The 23,594-nt window shown below is 40.5% G+C and overlaps 1 protein-coding gene across 1 annotated transcript in view; it reads right to left on the bottom strand.

Moving 5' to 3' along the window:
• LOC134217852 (BAI1-associated protein 3) overlaps positions 1–23,594 on the bottom strand; it is a 396,811-nt gene that overhangs the window by 248,656 nt on the left and 124,561 nt on the right. The window contains exon 2 of the mRNA XM_062696671.1: positions 14,326–15,055. Coding sequence (XP_062552655.1) covers positions 14,326–14,572 — 247 coding nt within the window. The 5' untranslated portion in view covers positions 14,573–15,055. The remainder of the gene's footprint in view (positions 1–14,325; positions 15,056–23,594) is intronic.

The following is a 23,594-nucleotide window of genomic DNA, read 5'->3' as shown; positions in this document are numbered from 1 at the left end:
ATCATCTAATATGTAACTGCCCAGTCTATGCACAATTGCGCTTCCAAATATTTGGTAAACACTTACTTAGTGAAATTGACTTCAGAAACCTGAACCTTCAGAGTATTTTGTTGTTCATAACCCGTTGTGGTAAGGAGCTATAAGCTCTTGTACGCTTATGCGTTGTATGCCCTCTTCAAGGGCCCTTTTCCAAACATTCCCTTTGTTCTCCCATCCACATTCCTTTCCTTTTGTTCACTTCCTTTTCCGTCAGGTGTGTGATGAAAAAGGCTGTGAAGGCGATGGCACAAATCTCCCAAATTGAGGTGAACGTGCCCCTGGAGCCGACGTTCTAATACCTGATACCTGATACCCCCTATGTTTATTCTGCTGTAAATAAAAATAAGTAGAGTAGAGTGGGGCAAGAGTACGCACTTAGTTTTCAATCGATCATGTGGCCCTTATGAAGCAAGCTTCTGCAAATCAAATCAATGTCGATGATTCATATACATACTCTTCCTTTATGTTACCCAGCGGAAAAAAATATTGAAATTATTGATATTCGTTTTAGTAAAACCATTATTGTAAGACAAGTGAAAAACGCACTCTTACCCCACCGGTGCTATAAGTATATATTAACACAAATAAGAGTCAATAACATTTAATTGATGTTTAATGAACATGTATTAGGAAATGTTTAAAAATTACGTTACTCATAAAGGGGGAGGGGGTCCTAGAAATGTGCACTTCCATGTGAAAAACCATTGTTTTTGCCTTTTTCGTACAACAAAGTTGTACCGAAAGGCTATCATTTCACTCCGAAAACGGACTTTTTATAGAAGCCTCTGAGACCCATAGTGTTATATACCAATCGACTCAGCTCGACGAACTGAGCACATATCTGTGCGTCCGTGTGTATGTGTGTGTGTCCCTGTGTGTGTTTCTGACCCTTTTTTCTTAGTAGTGGATCTTCACGATTTGGAAGTAGTCTTATTTCGGCCGGCGATACGGGTTTGACATCAAAACTTGAAGATTCACATGCGTACTCTTGCCCCACCCGTTCTTGCGTACTTTTACCCCACAGTCCCATAATTTATTCAAGTAATAATTTTGACTTCTTGGAAAACCAACCCGATTGGTGTTCTGCACCATAAAGTACTCTATACAATAGGTTATCTAAATGGTTTAATGTTCACCTGATTGAACGTATATATGGTAATAAAATACTAGTTGCGGAAACACAATTATTTTTAGCAAAATGACCAAAAAAATATCTAACTCCATATCTCCCTTGTTGTTTATTCAAATCGTTCACAATTACACATGATAATAGATGGCCAAAATACATGTCAAACTGATGCAGTGCTGCTAGTTTATCTTTTATTATTACTTCAAAAATCGAAAACGTACTCTTACCCCACGCGCACTCTTGCTCCACTCTACTCTATAACTCATAAAATATATGGAAAATTGACCTGAAAACTTACGGGATATATGGCTCTTTATAAAGTGGGCTGAAATTTTCATTATTCCGTGAAACTTTTCAGACTTCAGAGCTTCTTGAAAGGAGGCTCCCAGGCCTCTTGAAAGGAGACTCCTGTGTCTTTTGAAATGAGACTTCCGGGCTTCTTGAAAAAAGGAAATTTGCTCTTCATTGTAACACCATTGAGCCGGAGTGATTTTTTCCACTTTTACAAAACGATATCATCAAATAAACACCTACCTGAAAATCGTCACAGTGCTCGCTACAATTATTGCTTGAAGCTGTTAATCACCACACCATAATACTAAATTCACGCACTTCAATCTTTTCTATTTGTTCGTATCACTATAACTTATAAGAACATATTAGAATACATTACAAAATGTATCCTCAAACTGAACAAAAAATCACCGCGGCCCAAGAACTTCGCACCGTGCTGCCAAAAGGCCAGGAGTATCAAAATGATCCTTCATCGTTAATAGGAAAACTGTCTGTGTGAATGGGTCTCCAGTAGCCTTGCGAGCAAAGGCGTAAGATTGCCAATCCGGAGATGGAGAGTTCGATTCACGGTGCGGTCTAGTATGTTTTCGGGTTGGAAACATTCTCGACTCGACAAAGTCGAGTCAAGTACAAGACACTGAAGACGGCCTTACTGTTGAGGTCGAAATACGTATCTGTCAGGATACAATTAAGTGGTGGAATTCAATGGGATTGTTTAAACTCGGCTTATGACAGGTGAAAACATTCCACTAAAAAGCTCAAAATAATTTTCTTATTCTCGACTCCCTGGGCATAGTGTAAAAGACAGAGACACTGTCTTCGACCAGAGGTCGTACGGACTGAACACTTAACACATAGCATTGACAACGGACACGACACATAACACCCAGTGGATGGAGAATTTTTTGATCACTGAAAGTTTCCTCCCTACCGCGGCGGTAATCGAACCCACACTCCATAGCACATGCGTCTAGACGATTAAAGTCGCTATCCGCACGGCCACGAAGCCCACGTATCCATTTTACTTGTCACACAAGATACATATTTGGGCTGTTTCGAAAGCTAATTTCTTCATTTTTAAGTACTACCACCTTTTACCAAACTACCAAAATTAGAAGAATTGGTTGAAAACTGAAAAATTGGTAGCCTTTTAAAGTGGCCTGGGGTCATATTTGCCCCAGAGTACAGACAGAAGGTTAATAGTACAAAACATTATGGCAGTCATACAAGACTGCTTCTTTGGACAAATAAAAATCTTGTTTCAATCTTTAAAGACTGCATTGCCAGTTTAAGTTGAAGTAAAATCTATCACATAATTTCCCAGAATCTTCTATTTCAGGGCAGTTTTCTGACCAATTTTCAGTGATTGTGCAGCAGCCGCTGGGCGATCAATATGTGGGTTATTTATTCTCTAGTCGCAAGACAGTTGAGTTGAACGTTTCTGTCGAAAATCGCGTAAATCCCAAGAACCGTGTAAAAAACGATTTAAAATCTATTTTTAGCAGGTTTTACATGATCTCGGGTCTTTTCCCACACAAATTATTTTTTTGTTTATATGGAGCGTAAGAAATGATAGCTCCCCTCCGCTTAAAGGATTGCGTAATAAGTGAACGGCATCTTGAGAGAAACATCGTTTTCGTCTTTATATCATGAAGTAACAATGTAAAAAGCAATATTTAGTCACTTTCCAAGGCGATTTCCTGTACATTACCACCGCTTTTGTAGCAAAAATAGTCGAATGTTTTTTTCTTTTTTTTATCCTACAATTCTAATTGACCATTGTCCAATCAACTAGCAACTGCGAAATATACAATCATGCTGGTTGAAAAAGAAATATTTGTCTGAAAGTAAATGCAAATTTTACAAATTATGTAAGGATTCTGTCCGGAAGTCTATATTTTTAATATTTGGAATGGTTTATATGTAAAATGTGCATCATTTACTTAACACCTGAATTGTTTCCCAAATCGTCATTTTTACTATCTGTCCTACCCACGACTTGGAACGTGGATGCGCCTCTGATTATTTGTAATTCTCTAGATTTCAAAAATAAAAAACAATATTGTTTTTAAGTATTTGGAAGGAATTTGGATGAGTGAATATATAATAGCCAATATTTATCCTTCTGATTCTTCGTCTACTTATATAGCCATATATGTGGACAAAAAATCAAAATGAATAAACTTTGGCGGTTACGCCCTTTTCAAATGTTGGTCTAAAAATATCAATCAAATAATGCAGTCGTACGCATGCTATGCCGGGAAAGGGGTAAAAAACTCTATTATTCAACATTTTGTTTCAATCAGGAGGATTGCATTGATGATTTTTAAAAATTGTTTATTCGGGCAGGGCAGGATTCAATTGGCTTTGATTTACTGATCGCCATGCATATTATTCACAAGAGAAATACACCATTATCAAAACTTTTTCAATAAGTTAGGATTCTATCTAACGACTTTTGTCCGAGGTACCCTCTGGAGCCAGTGAAGGTACCCCAGGGGTACATGTATCCCAGGTTGAGAACCGCTAATGTAAGGTACGGGCCTTTTGGTCAACTTTGTTTTTCCTGTGTTTTCGTGTGTATAAAACCATTCACTCTACCAATACGAAGTTGATTGTTACGGATAGAAATAGATATGTAGGAGATGTGATTGGACGTGCTAAGGAAATTGTTTACCTTGGAATACTTTTGAAGTGGGATAATGATCCCTAGTAATATCGTTGTTCTTAAAATGGTTTCATAGCACACTTGAAGAGTAGATCGCTTTCTTCGAGAACATTATAGAGCCTAAATTACTACTTGGGATGTTTCCGTAAAGCTAAAAGATGTATTGCTGCTGCGAAAATTCTAAGACGTACATAAAACTTCGGACATGAAGCATGGAAATTGTGAGAAGATTTTGTAGTCCTCAAGCAAAATGTGATGTGTAAACGGTGTACCACAGAAACTATGAAACAGTGTACCAAGAGGGAAATATTCTTCTTCTTCTTCTTTTCCAGTGGCATTACATCCCCCACTGGGACATTGCCGCCTCGCCTTCCTGTGAAAAAAAACTACTTAAAAAAAAAAACGCCGATGAAATATTTTAAAACACCCTGGGGCTCATTTCTAATGACCTTGCCTAACTTTCTGTGAAAAAAAAAATCAGAAGTAGGGGGAATGACGGCTTTGGCAGGTTTTGTTCTATTATTGTCAGGGGGGTTTTCTAGAACTAATTATGCTCAAATTTGGCCTAAACATTCTTTGCATATCAAATTATATTGTGGTCACATTTCATTAAATTTGGTCAACAAAAACCACCCTGACAATAATAGAACAAAACCTGCCAAAGCCGTCATTTCCCCTACATGAAATTTCGATAATAATTCATTTTTTTACACTGTGCGGCGTCAGTATCGGTCCTAGCGGCGGCCGTCGGAAAGTGGTTAACAAGAATTGAATATGATTTCGTCGTCCATTTAAAGTTTTCAGTTTATTCAAAAATTGTTCCCAGTTTCGCTCATGCAACCCAATTAAAATATTGTTTTATAAAGAAGGTATATAGGAGTTATACAAATTCCTTAAGTTCCGTGTTGCTCATGGATGGATGACATCCAACGTGTCTCACGAATCAACCAACCACTTTCAATCAATCTCGTGTCCATAACGTTTCTGCTACCGCTCCAAACGCCAGCACCACATCAATGTCCTCAAAAGTAACAACTACCTTGGCGTAAAAATATGGGACCAGTTCAATAAATGAAATCCTTTTCAGTTCACATCGCCGGTCGGTGTGTCCATCAATCTTCTCTCAAAGTGGGTTCGGATGCCGTAGAAAAAAGAGGGAGGAATTCTGCCAATCGTCAGTCAATCGAACCAAGCTCCTTCTCAAAATGAACGACAGCTCAGCGCAACCGATGCTCTGCTATTGAGGTACCGAGAGTGGGTGTTTATACCTTCAACTCAATTTGACCGGTTTCGAGCAATCGTACCAAAATTCAGTTCAATTTCCGCTGCAACACTGCATCAATGTAATCATACTGTGCTGTGCTCCTAGTACCAAGGGTATCAACTTTTTTAATCAAGCTTTATTGGATTAAACAGCATCCGTGCGAAAGCGTTGGCACCAGATCTTTTTTTGTCGCCTGACTCGGATAATATTTGTACTACTAGGCGTAATTAAGCCAATTTCCAACTGAAAGGACACTGTGGTGCATGGCAAGTCTTAACACGAAAGGGAAAAATGGCTTCCATCTCCACGGACTTTATTCGTTCGTTCGTTTTTTTTCCTAGGTTCAAAAAAATAAAAGGATGCTCCGTTTGGCTGGTGCGGAGCAACTGCAGTAATTAAAACCCATAGGCCCGGTTCAAATTAACCGTTCCTTGTATAGCTGAGCGGACTCCAGCCAGTGCCAGCGGTTGCCAACTATAGCATGCTGGGTGACACACATAAAGACACCCTGCAGCGCTGGCGGTAGCTTGGCGGAACGAATGAAGCAACGCCGGATGAATTATGGACGCACCGTCCGGAGGGTAGCGAAGCGAGCTCCAAACGAACACGCAGTCGGGTGCCTGGAAAATTAAAGCACGGATGTACAAATGTGGTCACTGAATACTTTGTACAAGTTTCTTAATTTGAGTTTATGTATGACCGTTTTCAATGATAGAAATAAGCTTCAGAATTATTTTCCGTCTTTTATGGCTCTACGTTCCAGCTGGAACTGCCTGCTATTCAACTTAGTATTCAATTAGCATTTCCATTAGCAGTTATTAATTAAAATTGTTATTATTTGAAGAAATCCCAACGTGTAAACTAATGACAAATGTTCAGCTTCTGATTTTTTAGAATTTCGGAAAACCGGAATCGGGAAATCGCACGTTAGCAATTATATTACGGCAGGCCTTACTTTGCACCGTTCAATGTGCAAAAACGATCCATAAAAGAATGAAAAACGATCCGTAACTAACATCTGAATGTTCCATAAAACGATACCATAAATCCATAAAATAGTTCGGGAGATTCCATAAAAAATAATTTTATCATCCATAAATCTTTGAAAAATGATCCATAACTCGTCGAGTCAAGTACGAGACACTGAAGACGGCCTTACTGTTGAGGTCGAAATACGTATCTGTCAATATACAATTAAGTGGTGGAATTCAATGGGATTGTTTAAACTCGTCTTATGACAGGTGAAAACATTCCACTAAAAAGCTCAAAATATTTTTCTTATTAATTTTATGTTTGTCATAGCTTATCTTTTCGAAATACCTTATTTTACAAACATAAGAGTTAAATTTCACAATGAAAGTTCATTCAAGCATTTTTGAAATAAAAAGCTATGTCGGCAACCCTTGCAGATACTGCAAGCCATGTAAACAGTTTGGAATACGGACAAGGATAATTGAGACGATGTTCGAAAGAAACCTATATCAAACTATAGGAAATCGCGTTGGTTTTTTAAATATAATCATATTTATAGTGAAAATGTGATGTGCTTTATGTATTGTGAAGTGAATTTCAAAAGGAATCAGTTGTTTTAGCTTGAAAATGAGTGGTAAACAATGTCGTGAAAACAGATGTTTCTGCTAGTAGTAATCGAGCAGTACATCAAACCAACAGTTCAGAGGTGTTAGTTTTAAATTATTTTGAGCTTTCTAGTGGAATGTCTTTACTTGTCATAAGACGAGTTTGTACAATCCCATTTAATTCCACCACTTAATTGTACTTTGACAGATACGTATTTCGACCTCAACAGTAAGATCGTCTTCAGTGTCTCGTACTCGAGTCAAGTACGAGACACTGAAGACGACCCTACTGTTGAGGTCGAAATACAGTTCTGTCAAGATACAATTAAGTGGTGGACTCAGTGATGGGAAATGGCAAAAAATGTCATGGCATTACTATTACAAATTTCCTAATAACTTTTTTCAATAGTCATTTACAGCTCGGATTTTTTCAACAACATGTAGTACTTAAAGGGTCTCAAAACTTTGTCGAACAGATTATTGTTCTAAATACAAAGTGTGAGCTATGAGAGCGAGATTATAAAAATGTCACGGAATGTCATGACATTAATGTCATTTGGCACTAATTCGGCTCTCACGCCGCCAATATCATACTTAGAAGAATTTTCTGTTAGAAAAAGTTTTCGGGTCCTTTAAGGGCTACATGTTTATGTAGAAAACATAATTGTAAATTACTTGTGAAACAAGTCATTAGCAAATTAGTCCCATGACATCGAAATGACATTTCCCGTCACTGGGTGGAATTAAACACAAACTCGTCTTATGACAAGTGAGTTCAGAGGTAGGTAAATGAAAATAAAAGTGCTTTATAATTATATCTTTAGATAATTTGATTCTTGTGAATTAAAACATTGCTTAAGCAAAATCTTGAATAATATTCCAAACATTCAAGAATGTGTTCCATCCATTATTGTGTACATAGATGTGAGAAATTGTAATTAAATTGATTTTTTGGTTTATCGACGGTTAGGATTAATATATGGGCTGTTATTAATATGGGAACAGATATCCTAGTCCACTTCGTAAATCCCCATATGCAAGGAAAGAGACAGCACATTCACACCATCTTGCGTCACAAAAGGTAACTAACGCCTGAAAACGATAGCCCAGGGGTGCAATAATTGCAAAAAAAACACTAATATTACAATTTTTGAAAGTTTGAATTACATTTTATTTAATTCAAATATAAAAATGGAGTCATGGGATGATTTCAAGAATATTATTTTGAAATATTATACTGCATATTGAATCATACGTTTAGGTACCCCTCGGAATGGCTTTTCACTACATTATTGCTTGCCTTTTGTGACACCGCGGCGTTACTGCGTTGTCTCTTCAAATTAGCCAGAGTGGACTATATTGGTAATAGAGTATACACATTTGACGAAAATCACTTTAACATGGTCAAAATGAAAACGAATCGCCATGTTCACAAAACTTTTAGAGCACATCAAAAGTTTCCGTTTAGAGGTTGTTGCGATGATTTCCGGCGTTTAAATCATCAAATATGACCTAGTTTTTTCAACCATAAAAACAGGGATGGTGTGGAGGGGAGGGTACAACTATTGCTCTTGACTGTAGTGGAAATTCCAAGCAAAATTCTCTCAAAAATCTTCGAGGTACATGGTTTTCACAATTAAAAATTCGTCCTGGACATTTACGGGTTAAGGGATAATATTAATGGGCTGCGAAATGGTGAGTTGACATCCGGGAAGGGGCGCCTACGCTTCCACGGGTCTTCCGATGACAATTGACCGCCTGCTAAGGGTTGCGTACTTAGCTAGTAGTGCAGCCTGGGCACTGTTGTCCTTCTGACATCAGCTAGAGTGAGAGGGTGCGTCTTGTGGGGTCTGCCTAGGATGTGGTGGGGTTCGACAGTGGGCTCTGTTGAACTTTTATAAAAAGCTGCATGTGTCCCCAAGCAGGCCCTATCAAAGCGACCGTGTGCCGCACAAAGCGCGCTAGCCTAGTCCTGGTGTTGGGTGGGACTTTAAACAAATTTGACCCGACTAACCGAGCGTCTGTTCACCAAGGAGGTGCGGCTCCAACAGCGTTTGTTCTGGCATCCAGCGGCTGAGTATGAAATGCTATTCCCCGGAAGCTATACCTAAGATGTCAGCCCCATCTCGGTGGATAGGTAGCCTTGGACCAACAACCTGCCTTTCCCGAATCATCAATTTGATCGAGAATCCGATATTGAAAAAATACGGACTCTTAGCGTGAAACTACGGACACGAATGGGAACATGGAACGTTTTAACCCTAGCCCAGCAGGGTAAATTGGCCCAACTTGCCAATGAGGCACGCCGCATGAAGCTTGAGATCCTGGGACTGATTGAAGTCCGTTGGCCAAACTTTGGAGAACACAGAACGCCGTCGGGACAAGTTCTACTATACTCTGGTTTACGAGGTGAACACGCTCCCCGGCATCGCGGAGTTGGCTTCCTACTAAGCGCTCAGGCACACTCTGCGCTTAAGATGTGGGAACCTATAAGTGAAAGGATAATCGTTGCCAGATTTAGAACACGGGTCCGAAACCTTACCATAATCCAATGTTATGCGCCAACCGATGCTGCCGACCTGCAAGACAAAGAGAACTTCTACAGTCAACTCAATACCGTCGTAGATAGAATTCCGAAGGGTGATATCAAGATCTGTTTGGGCGACTTCAATGCGAAGATCGGATCCGACAACTTGAACCATGAGCGCATTATGGGACGCCATGGTCTCGGAGAAATGAGCGAAAACGGAGAGCTGTTCGCACAATTTTGTGGTAATAACGACATGGTGATCGGGGGATCGCTCTTCCCTCATCGACCGGTTCACAAGGTCACGTGGGTCTCCCGTGACGGCTTTACAGAAAATCAAATCGACCACATTTGCATCAGCCGAAAATGGAAACGGAGCCTTCTTGATGTACGGAATAAACGTAGTGCCGATATCGCATCTGATCATCAACTTCTCATCGGCGAAATACGCCTGCGCATTGCACGGATTCGTCGGCAGGAGGAAAGAGTTGGACGACGATTCAACACACGCCGACTGGAAGATGCCACGGTGAAACGGTCCTTCGTTGAAGAAGTGGAGACGCGTGCCGCAGTTATTCCGGAAGGTGTCAGCGTGGAAGACCAATGGACCGCCATCAAGAATGCCTTCATCGCCACCAGCGAGAACAATCTGGGCGAACTGCGCACCCAGAGAAAACAATGGATCACCGATGAGACTTGGAGGAAGATAGAGAAGCGAAGAGAAAGCCAAAGCCGCGATAGAGCGATCGAAAACCAGAGGAGCCAAAGTCTTAGCCCGTCAACGATACGCGGCTCTTGAGAAGGAAGTAAAGGCTCCCCAGACCTAAGCGATTTCATCGCCGCGACGGCGACAACCAGTCGCCGCGATTCTATCGTTGGGTCGCTGCAGGCAATGTTCTATTTACGCTTCCATACCAACGGTGACAGAATCGCTGTCGCCAAGCTATAGGATCGCGTCGCGACTGTCGCGTCGCGTGTGTTTGGGGGAACCTTAAAACGCTCATGTCGACGGGACAAGAGAGCGTGGGCAGACTCTCTGGCCGACGAAGGAGAGAGAGCCGCCGCAACCGGGGACATTCGCCTCCTCTACGATATCTCACGACGCTTAATCGGGGCGAAGATGAATGCAACGGACACCGCAACTTTCCCGGTCGACTGGATGCAAGGTATCTTAGTGAAGGTGCCCAGAAAGGGTGACCTTACTGTATGCGATAACTGGCGAGGCATTATGTTGCTGTGTACCGTTCTCAAAGTTCTGTGCAAAATTATCCTAGCCTGGATTCAGGAGAAGATCGATGCGACTCTCCGGCGGCAGCAAGCCGGATTTCGTGCCGGAAGATCCTGTGTGGACCATATTGTCACGCTCCGCATCATTCTGGATCAGGTCAACGAATTCCAAGAGTCCCTTTACTTGGTATTCATTGACTACGAAAAAGCTTTCGACCGTCTCAATCACGAGAATATGTGGGGCGCCCTGAGACACAACGGAGTTCCTGAGAAAATCATCGGCCTCATCGAGGCACAGTACGAGGCCTTCTGAGGCAAGGATGTATTCTATCACCGTTACTGTTCCTCATCGTAATCGACGAGATTCTGGTAGATGCGATTGACTGTGAACCAAACCGCGGGCTGTTATGGCAGCCTATAACCATGAAGCACCTAAACGACTTTGAATTGGCTGATGATTTTGCACTCCTCGCGCAACGGCGCTCTGATATGCAGAGTAAGCTCAACGACCTTGCCGAGCGCTCCTCTTCGGCAGGTTTAATCATCAACGTCAACAAAACCAAATCGTTGGATGTAAACACGGTGACTCCTTCCAGTTTCACAGTAGCCGGGCAACCAGTGGAGAATGTTGAAAGCTTCCAATATCTTGGTAGCCAAATGGCGTCAGACGGCGGTACCAAGATCGACATCGATCGAACTCTAACGTGAAATCTGTGCTGTTATACGCTAGCGAAACATGGTGTGTATCAGTGGAGAACACTCAACGGCTGCAGGTGTTCATTAACAGATGCCTGCGGTACATAATTCGGGCCTGGTGGCCTCACAACTGGATCTCAAACAACGAGCTCCATCGTCGTTGTCACCAGAGGCCGATACCAACAGAAATTCGGGATCGGAAGTGGGGCTGGGTCGGCCACACTCTACGGAGGGGCAGAAACGAAATCTGTAAACAAGCATTAGACTGGAACCCAGCGGGACATCGCAGCAGAGGCAGACCCAGAGGCTCATGGCGGCGAAGCCTCATTAAAGAAATAAAAGAAGTCGACCGAAATCTAACCTGGCAACAGGTTAAAGCGATAGCCGGGCAACGCTCAGGATGGAGATCTTTCAAGTCGGCCCTTTGCACCACCGGAAGTGTACAGGATCCATAAGTAAGTAAAGGATAATATGACCCGAGTAGCACAATTCACACTGATTTGGTTGCTGCAACTCAAATGTGACCAAATTTAATTGCATATAAGTTACTGTAGCTTTTCAACAACATATGTGCTGTTTGGGGAATGCTAAAATAGTGTGATTGTTATCCGCTCATCTAATGTGCGTAAATAGGTAAATCCATTACGAAAACTACTTTATTGGACAAAAGAAAACATTCTTACACAGCTTGCCTGCTTGCCTTGTCATCATAGTAACCCAGAAAATATGTTTTAATATGGCATAAATTGCTTCCATGAGTCGATATCGAGTCATAGAACATCAACTCATGAAGGTTTGACTGTAATATTTATTTATTTATTTATTATCAGACTAAGGCCGGAGTGGCCTGTGCTGCACATAAAAGTCTTCTCCATTCAGCTCGGTCCATGGCTGCACTTCGCCAACCACGCAGTCTGCGGAGGGTCCGCAAATCGTCCTCCACCTGATCGATCCACCTTGCCCGCTGTGCACCTCGCCTTCTTGTTCCCGTTGGATCGTTGTCGAGAACTATTTTCATCGGATTACTGTCCGACATTCTGGCTACGTGCCCGGCCCACCGCAGTTTTCCGATTTTCGCGGTGTGAGTCGCGGTGTAAAATTTGCCATGCGGAAATTTACGCTATTCTTCGCTGAAATGGCCCTCTTCCTAACAAGATTGCTTACAAGTTGCATGCAATATAGACGATTCACGTCAAATGTTGTAAACATTTAGGCTATATTCGATGTGGAATTACGCTAATAATGACGTTCCATTTATGTGCATGATTTTTAGCGTAAATTTCAGTGGATTTTTCTATCTGTGCGTTTTCCTGGAGTAAATCTATGACGAATGTGATCCCCTTCTTGAAAGTAGTTCTGCCGCTTCGTTTGTCCGTCGTTCCGAAAAATGTCTATCATCAGTCTAAATCTATCAGAACATATCATCGATCTACTTTAACTATGTGGAAGATCACTTTTACGTAGTGTGTTGCGGTGTAAGATTAGCATTTAGCAGTTCGCACAAATTCGTAGGTGGTACAAGCCAAGACTATTGTGTGAGAGTAGTATCACTTTCATCCGTTACCACAGATATTGGATTTGGGACTAATCACTATCTCTTAGATGGAAGCAATGCACTCTCCAATAATCGAGATCTGTCCTGGCCACGTCCTTGCGAATGCTGAGGAAGGGGAAGGATGGTTTGTTGGACACCTACTTAAGAAAGATGCAGAGAACTCTACGACCTCTCATAGGTGCCACGGGATGTTTTGGGATTGTGTGGAAGATTATAACAGTAGGAATCGTTTTGGTAGAACTTGAAACACAGAAAGAACTAAGATAGAAATGCAAAGTAGAAAAGGGACGAGCCTGGAATTGAACCCACGACCTCCTGCTTATAAGGCAGAAGCGATAGCCGCTAGACCACCGAGCTCGTCGTAATGTGTTGCGGTGTAAGATCTACCAAAAACAGAGCCGTAGCTTAATCCATTTTCCTAGCTAGGGCAATAAGTTGTGGTAATTAAGGATTCATCGTATTTAGTCCCCGCTACCAACAGCAGTCTCAGAAAGAAAGCATAATTAATGTTACCTTGCAGACAGTTGAAAGACTCGAATTCTTCTGGTTTGAGGCTAAACTATATGCAGCGGAAACAACTTTTCTAGCAATTAGTAAAAAAAAAGCCTCGGTACCCGTCCCTAGGCTGAACTGACTGCTGGAAAATCGAGTTAGGGGTTAAAATACGTACTAACTCTTCTTGAACTGGTGAACAATGGTAGTGAGAGGAAAACACGGAAGTTCTTATTACTGAACCCATTTTCCTTCTTGAAATGGTCTTGTAGACAGAGCTAAATCCCGGGTTTGTAGCTTTACTGGTGATATTGTAGGAGCAAGACAAAGATGTGGCTAGGGCTCCGATGCATGGCCAAAAACAGTATTACTGTTCTGTTTTCTCAAGACAGGATTGATTTCCTATTGATAAGGGGCGCGCGGGACCTAAATGCAAGGTCTGAATCGATTTTCTGGAAGATTAGTTAGAGAGTTAGAGTTAGAGTTAGAGAGATATCCAATCAATCTAACTGTGCCTATTCTATGTTTCAAAAGACTATTTGTTGTTTTTCGGAACTCCGTGCGAAATCAATTTGTGAAAATAGTACTTGAAACCTCTGATTACAATACAATCGAATCTTCGGCGATTTGGCACAGCCGACAACACATATTCTGCTCACGAAGCCTGCTTCTTTGAAAAACCTAATTCATGCCTATTCCCCGGGGAGGAACAAACACGTCATATAACTGTACAGACAACAATAAAACCATCACTTTCAGAAACAAATCTTCAAGCACACATTTTTTTCAGCATGCCTCCTGCTCATCCTCCAATATAAATACCACCCAGGTATATGAAAACAGATCAGAATACATACCGAGTGCAGCTCCTCCTGTGGCTCCGGCTCCCATGCCGACCCCAGCAGAGCCAGCTCCTCCCATCGGGCCATAGCCACCGATGCTGCCGCCGATCGATCCACCGGAGCTCATCATCGGACTGGGGCTGGCTGCCGGTGTGGTGGCCTCGGTGGACTCCTGCCGCGACAACGAGAACCGGCGGGGATTCAGTCCCAGGCCGGCTACGCCACTTGTCACGTACTGCTGAAGAGAACTGAAGAAGCTCATTGTGCTGTTGGAGGGGGTGGATGTTCTTTTTTATCTTCTGTTCAACAATCTCTCAGTAGAAGCACACACCAACAAACGAAAGAACGCACTCACAGACTGCAACACACTGCTAATCTACACAACGAGACCTATGTGATTGCTGAGCTGTTTGAATCAACTACAAATTGCAACTACGATGACTACAATGACACGTTCCTACTTTATAATCGTGATTATAACGGATTTTTGATTCGTTTTGATTATTTTCACTGTTCAACGCCCAGACTTGTTCACGATAGGATTCACCCACCACACACGCGAGAGCTTTCTACGATATCATTCGATCCAACCAGCGTTGTCGTTGGCAGTTGGAATTCGATCACCCCGACCACAATGATGAGCCGGAAATACGTGACTCTGCATTTCGTTCCTTTCCAAACGGGTCTCTTCTACTGGCAGTGTTCAACCGGTAGAGTGCGCCACTTGTTTATCGCAATTCATGACCTGGAATGGAGAAAAAATAAGAGCAAAAAAAGTGCAAATGAAACGGATGACGAGAAAATGGGCATTAGGTCTCGGAAAGTTTCCCTGACAGGTTTTTCGTCTTCATCTTTCAACGAAGTGGAATGGGGTGGGGGGAGGTAGTTGAAGAGTGTGCTGCATCAGGAAAGTGTTGAAAAAGTGCATGCAACAAGCTTCAGCTCTTGAGCATGGATGAGGAGAGAACAGAGCTTTCAATGAGTTCTTTTTGTTCCATTTTCTTTCTTTCGAACACGGCTGAAGGATCATGAATAGTTTTACCGGATGGCATTAGCGTGCGCTGCTGCGACACTTCAGCGAAGGTGTTGAAACTTGGTCTAATGATTTATGTGCGTGGGTATGCATGATTGAGAATTCAATTAAGGCTCTAAACCGGGAATTGAAAGAAGGTTTATTTGTTCTGGTCGAAATTTTGGCTCGCTAAATAGCTTCAAACACTATCATTTTCATAATGATTGGTTGATACGAAAGATAACTTAAAACTGTCAATTCTCATTTCACTATTGTTTTAGGTTATTTTTAAAAGTTTGTTGGATCATTGTTGATGAACAGAAATATCTCGTATACCTAAACCTTTAGAAAGTGAAATGGTTCTCCGCAACTACACAGCTTTTCATTTTTGTTGAATCACAATAATAAAAAGCTACATTGCAGTTTACAAACTAACTTTAGCTCCAGCAACATCAAATTATATAGCAGTCCATCGTTTCCACCGCTCTATTTTTATTGTGAACATGTCTATTAACCCACTTGCGTCATAGCCAATCCAGGCTCCGCTGTTTGTTTTGCCATAACATCCCTTTGATGTTTGTACTCCCCGTGCAGCCATCATTCGCATACGTACAAACGTTAGCCTGCAACCATCTATTACAACCGAGCTAGGTTTTATGGATAAGCTCGAGGTTTATCACGCAGCATGAGCGCTCGTGCATCGATCCACACCCCGCCAACGCCCACGACGTTCAATATCACCAACTTTCCCGGCTGGGAAGGCCAGATGATGCCCATCGTATGAGTGGGAGGTTGGGTGGATGATAATGGTTTGAAGGTTCGCGGTAAAAATCAAGCGGGCTGATAACACTTTTGGCCCTTGCTCTCGGTCTGTCTCGTTACCGCTGTATTTCCGTTGAAGGTTCACTAAATGGGATGTGGCGGGGTGTCAAATTAGTCATCGTACCACATGGCGCAACGCACAAATCCGTCCGAATCCGTAATGGATGTGCAACATTTCCGTACAGCTTGCTGTCATTTGGAGGAATAGATCAACCCGGATGTATTGGAGCAATGTCGGCTAATATTTTATGAGGGGTGTTTTATGATTTTGATTAATTAAAACAGATAACGGACCCGGGCTGCGTATTTTTTGCACTCTTGTCCTTTTATCAGTTCCTGGAGCGCATATGTATGGCTACCAGATAAGCTGTTAAAAGCACGGAAGTCATCATCGCTGGACAGAGTAATTCTGGAGGGGAAGTTTTTATGGACTTCCATTTGGAAGAGCCGGTTTACAGCTATGTCGCTCGAATAAATACGGAAGCGAAGCGGAAAGATTAATTCATTTTTTCTGACATTAATGACTGTCACTGGCATATTTGTTTTTGTAACGAAATGTTGAAAATAGGAATAAACGATGAAGTAGTGTGGTAGTGAGTTTCATCTGTGCTGGGTACGGGTTTGAGACACACATATTGTGCAGTCCTTCGGAAATATGAAGCAATTATAATCAATTACGATATTAAAATTGCACTTATATCAATTGATTGCTCGACGGAATTGCATTATTTAATGAAAATATTGCAAACTCATTGGAATAAACTCACTCAAAGCAAGTTTATGAAGACGAGTTAATTCATTTTCATTGGCCTTCCGAGAATCGTCCTGTACCGAAAGTCGTGAAATCGATGGAAACACAAGTGGAAAGACTGGCCTTGTTTCTGTGAAGGAGTGCAATAAAAAGACAACATCACAGGCAAGAGAAATGACCGAAAACAAATTAAAATATTGTAATTAACTTTATTAAATTGGAAAAGTTCTTTCAAATGGCTCTCCGCAATTCATCAAACGGTCGAGCGAGCGGAAACATTTCCAAATAAATCATTATCTTCCACTTTCATCGACATTTCTGCCGAACAATCCTTCAAACGGAATGCTCTTTATTTTGGAAATACGCAAAGCACTTCCCCGCAGCTTCTCATTTGCGTTTGCTGCCTTTGTTATGTTGTTTTTATATTTTGCTGCTGGTGGTTGGCAATGCTTCCATCTCATAAAATTTTGATGTTCCATCGAAACGGCGAGAAGTGTTCTTTCGGAACGATCAACCATCGACAGAGATACTCTATATGAAAAGTATACCAATTGAGGCAGACATCGAAAAGAAAAACGTAATAAGTGGAAGTTGTTTTCCATTTCTTGCAGGCCATGTCATGTTTATCTGACAAAAATCTAGGAACGGCACAATAAATTAACCAGCTAAAGAGAAGACTGCCAACGATGCCTGGAGGGGTTGTGAGAAAAACAATTGTCGGTGCGATATATGGTTTTCAGGGAAAAGGGATAATCATGATATTTTAGAATTGACTCGTATTTGTCAAACAAATGACATTTCTAAGGACTAGTCATCACCAGTAACTGTTTTTTGTTTTTATTTCTCACACAATAGAATAATATTTTATTTCATAAGTTAGAACATGAAAGAGAGCTTAGGGATATATCAACAGATTGGTTTATTCTTTTGATCATAAGATCAAATCTTGTTTATTCTTTTGATCATAATTATATTAGTCTTATATTCATAGTCCATTTGAATACATTAACACAGATTGTAATATTTTTCTTGATATAAGTGTCAAATGGTGTTTTTCTGATTAGCTGAAATGTGTTTCTCAGACTACGCTTAGTAAAAAGTGTGGAATGAGAAATAAAAGTGAAAATTGCCAAGGGAAATGAGGTTACATAAAAAATAAGAATTGAAAAGTCGGAAGTGAGGAGTAAAAAGTGCGATGTAAGAAGTAAGAAATGAGTAGTGAGAAGAGAGATAGAGGTGTGCGCCGGTCCGATATTCGTCGGCGGCGGCGTTTGTTAGAATTTTGGTCGGTGGCGGCGGCGTTTTCGGCGTCACGCCTAAAGCCATTTAAGCCGACGGCGGTGGCGGTGGCGTGAATGAGCGTGGCGATTTTTTATTACGTTTCTTAAATTTTTTTCTTGCATTTTTTTCGGAGTTTTTCAAAAATTTGAAAATTATTTTTTTTATTTATTAAATTGTTCCTAACTTCTACAGGAAAATCTTCGGAAATTCACGGAAAGCTTCTGTTGAGTATTCTTTGAAATTTGCACAAAATCTTCATAATTGCAGGGGAGTGTGGCTGGTAGAATAGTTGTTTTCAGGTTGATTTTCTTAGTCTAGAATAATTGGGACGGCTAGTTTGGCATGGCCAACGATAAAACAGTCGCCATTGTTGATTTTTGGGGATTTCGACTGGATTAGTTGCTAATTTTCAGGATGTTCGGCTTTCAGTCACATGAAAATGTTGATAATTTCAAATCATTGCCAACGTTTCGATCCGGGGGTTTGGATCTTCATCAGGGCCTGTCATTTATTGGCGATACGTTAATAAATTGCAATGGTACATAAGTGAAATATTGTGTGACTTACTCGAGATTAATCAACCTGTCTATTGAAGTGTGGGTCACACGATGGACTGTCAGGTGGGTTGGGGTAAACTGCACTAGGTTCACTATTGTTCATTTTAAATTTGGAAAATCGAGTTTAGTATACTAAGTGTTTGGGGGGATGCATGATATCATCTTACTTTGTCCCAGCACCATAAACAAGATGGGTGGGTGGTGAAGAACAGGATGGGCACTACACAGTAAGTCACTACGATACACTTCTACCATGACCAGCTGTTGGCAGTTGCTGAACTATAATAATATCGCTGTCGGGTGTTCGTGGTTTAGGGTGGTAATGGGGTGGTCAAGTATGTTTGTGTGGGTTGTGTTGTTGTTAAGTCATGTGGGTCTTGTCGATAATCTTGGTTTATTGACGACGCATTTCTCTCTTCTCTCTGTGTTTTGATCGTGAAGAGAAGATTTGCGTACGCACAGCTTAGGTTGTCGGTGTCCGTCCGATGGTTGACCGTGTTAGAGGTAGTGGCAATATGACACATCTCTAACACTTGCAGAGCTTGCTTCTTGTAGGATTTATCGACGATTGTGGGATTATGGATGTTGAAGCGGTGTTGATGGGTGATGCAGTGGTTAATCAGGGCTGATTTCTCTTGGAGTTGTAGTACTTCTGGGTCTGTGTATTGGTACCCTTCCAACAGCTGTTTGTCCAATTTGTTGATGTTGGATTGGTGTCCGTACATTCGGGTTCTGAGCTTATTGGTCGTCATACCGATATATTTACTAGGGCAATTCGTACAGTCAATCCTGTAGATGACGTTGCTTTTGTTGAGCTCTGATACCGGATCCTTCGCATTTTTGTAAAGATGTCCTACTGTGTTGCTGTTGCTGTGTGAGATACCAATATTCAAGCCACTGTTGAGAAGGATGTGTTTGATGTTTGGTGTTAAGCCTTGGATGAATGGGATGGATCTGAAGATAGTGGGTTTATCCGGGGTCTCGATGCGTGGTGGTTGATGTAGGAGTCGATTGATGAGCGTGTGGGGATAGTCATTTTTACTGATGTACCATTGCAATTTATTAACGTATCGCCAATTCATGACAGGCCCTGATGAAGATCCAAACCAACGGATCGAAACGTTGGCAATGATTTGAAATTATCAACATTTTCATGTGACTGAAAGCCGAAAATCCTGAAAATGATAAAACAGTAAATTCTTAAGAATTTTCGCCAGTGGCTCTAAGGAGTTTTCAAAGAAAATTTTCTGGAATTTTCACGAGAAATTCTCCGTAAGTAAACTCTTAAGAATTTCCACGGAGGATTGTTCAAAATGTAAATTTCAATAAAGAAAAATCTTTGGATTTCAACGGAAATTTTTTCGAAATTATTGCATTTCTACTGAAATTTCTTTGTACAGTAGACGTTCGATAACCAAAAGTCATTTAACTGCAATTCAATAGTTACATCAGTTTGCAGTTATCGGACAGCTGAATTTCAAAATGATGTCAAAGTCTATGATCTGCATTGCGCTGCACAATCAGGTGCACTTCTATTGCGTCGGACATCGCCTGACAATTGTTTGACGACAAGAATGCGTCGCGGTTATCGAACGGCATTCGCTAACTGAAAAGAAGACATGTTGCAGTTATTGAACTACTAGTGTATTGTCCAAAAGAAATTTTTGGGAAATTCCATTGGCCGAAAGCGACATACGGCCGAACTGGTAAATTGGCCGAAAAAGTTGTTTGCCCTAACCAGGTCGAATATGTCATCAGCCCGAAAATGCCGTTTGGCCGAAATTGACGTTTGACAGAATGGGTCATTTGGCCAAAAATATCGTTTGGGCTTACAGGTTATACGGCCAAATGTCAATAAGCGTCTGTTCAAATATAACGTAACGAAATAGGGGGTGGGGGGTTGTTTAATTTTTGTTACAATTTATTATGCAAATTATGGGGGGTGTCCTTCGGAATATTGTTACGCGTAACAAATCAATTGCATAGAGAAAAAAAATAATAATGTTGAAAAATGTTTGTTTTCTTTAAAATAGCATAAAATATACTAATGCATAATAATTTATTGTAACGTGTTTTAAATCCTACCAAAATTTTTTTTTCTCAAAAAACTGTTTGTTACGCGTTACGCATAGGGGTGGGGGTAGTTCTGGAAATTGTTAGAGATTGTTACGAGGGGGTGGCGTTACGCAATATTTGAACAGACCCACTGAACGGGTAATTTGCAGTTGTTGAACACCCATCATACTTAACACAGAGCAACGAAACGTTGGACAAAATTTAAAAATTAATTTAGTAATTTAGTCAAACATATCTATAGGTTTGGTCTAATGACATTTACGTTGAAAAGGTCTTTTTATGAAACGACCTTTGAACGAAATTTCGTAACCTCTACTTTTCAAGTCGATACTGGCCTTTAAGTCAAAAGTCAGCTACCCAAATCCCATAAAGCCGAATCGAACGTTTATCCAAAACTGTTATCTAGTCGAAAAGGGTTTGACCAAAAATGTAGTATGATCGAAAGCGACATACAGCCGAAATGTTAATTTGGTCGAAAAAATCGTTTAACCGAATAAATCATTTAACCGAAAATGCTGTTTGGTAGGAATGGTCACTTGGGCCGAAAATGTCTTTTCTGCAAAACAACCCTTCCGGCCAAATGGAATTTTCTGTCAAATGACCTCTTCGGCAGATCATCTTTTTGGGAAAATGATCAATTGAGCCAAACGACACTTTTCAAAGAAGTAAGTAGGTAAGTTAGTAAGTAAGATTGTAGAAAGGGCATTCTTGGGCCAAACGGCTTTATCTGCCAAATGACAATTCTGGCACTATTGGTCAAATGATCCATATTTGGTCAAACGACTTTTTCAGTCGAACGTCATTTTCAGCTAAATGACCTGTTAGAGCAAATAATTTTTTACAAGTCCGGCCACATTTTCTTTTTGCTTTTAGCCAAACTACATTTTCGGTCAAACCAGTTTTGACCTGATAACAGTCTCCGTTAAACGTTTAGTTTTGCTAAATGGTACTTGACTAGATGTCTTTTGGCCTGAGGGCCAGTATCGACTCAAAAATAGAGAGGCTACCATTTTGTTAAATGGTCAATTGACAAAAAGTCTATTTAACCAAACGAGTGACCATTTTTGATCATATTACCCGTTCAGTCCGAGGTCCAGTGTCATTGATATTTGGCCGTATGACCCGTTGGACCGAATTACATTTTCGGCGAAATGGACCATTCTGACAAAAAACTATTTCAGCTAAACGGCATTTTTGGTCAACGATCGTTTTAGCCAGATGACCTACTAGCAAATGGCTTTTTCGGCCAAGTTACCAGTTCAGCCGTCTGTCGCTTTCGGTCAATGGAATTTCCCAAGAATTTCTTATCGAAAATAGGGACACGGCATGTATTTTCGTCTGTTCGTCTTAGTCTCGAAAACCAATAAAAGAGACGCTATTTTGTAAAACTCATACAGTGACCTGCATAATAAAAAGCCCACTTGCCGTTTTTCATACAATATGGTCAACTTTGGAGATCTAGATCTCGATTGCGTGTTAACCAATTTTGCTGAAATTTTGACCAGAGCTCAGATATAACTTGAATTTAACCATACCTAAGTTTCGACCATATTGAATCATAGGTTAAAAAATTATCGCGGTAACACCAAAACGATTTTTTTGGCAAAAAAATGATTTTAAAATATCTTGGAAACTATAACTCTTAATGTACAAGTATATTCCGCAAACTTTTTTGTATTGCCAAAATACGCGTTTTTGCTGAATAAGTCATCAGTTTACAACCTATAGAATTCAAGTTATTTGAAAAATAAATTTTTGTCAAAAAAATCATTTTGGTATTACCGCAACAATGTTTACCCTATGAATCAATATGGTCGAAACTCAGGTGTGGTAAAATTCAAGTTATATCTGAGCTCTGGTCAAATTTTCAGCAAAATTGGTTCACACGCAATCGAGATCTAGATCTCCAAAGTTGACCATTTTGTATGAAAAACGGCAAGTGGGCTTTTTATTATGCCGGTCACTGTACGTACCAAATCGTAAGCTCAGGAGAAACGTTCTGCTATAGTGGAGTTCAAGCAAATGTACGTTGCTTTCGTTGGTTTTAGCCCCTATGACGATGGACGGAAATACCTGCCGTGTCCCTAGAAAGAATTTTCTGAAGAAATAAAAAAAAATCCTCAAAAATTCCGAGCATTTTTCAATTGTTTTAAAGTTGCTTATGCCAAACTAGCCGTCTAGTGATGAACTTCAAAAAATCACTCTTATTAAGGATTAAAAAAAACTAGCTGTCTTAAATAATCTAGATTGACAAAGTCAACGTTAAAGCGTCCCTTTCACAAGTCACATTTTTCAGTGTAAATTTCAAAGAATACTCAACAGAAACTCAAAAAGAACTTCTAAAACTTCTAAAGAGTTCTGGAAACTTGATAGTAGTTCTTGTCTTGAAAATCTGGAAAAAAAATCCAAATGAATATTCTGGAAAAGTTGAAATAAATTCTAAGAAAGTTCATTAATTTTTTTAAGCGAAGCACAAAAGATTCTCCCGGTAATGTTTTAAAAATATCCAAAATGACCAATTCAGCCGAACGACACTTTCCACCGAATGTCCATTTCGACCAAAGAGCATATTCGGCAATTACGCTATTCGGCCAACCGATTTTTCAGCCAAAGGAACTATTCAACCAAATGACATTCTCGGCCAAATAGCATATTTTGATTTTGACATCAAATTGATTCAAGATTTGTTTACAAATATTACTGGAGATTACTAAATTGAATGATATGCATTAAACTGTGTACTTATTTTGTTATCGGAAACCAATATCAAAATTAGTTTTTGATT

This window comes from Armigeres subalbatus, chromosome 2 (assembly GCF_024139115.2).
Source record: "Armigeres subalbatus isolate Guangzhou_Male chromosome 2, GZ_Asu_2, whole genome shotgun sequence".
NCBI lineage: Eukaryota > Metazoa > Arthropoda > Insecta > Diptera > Culicidae > Armigeres > Armigeres subalbatus.
This window is presented reverse-complemented; position numbering and strand designations above follow the sequence as displayed.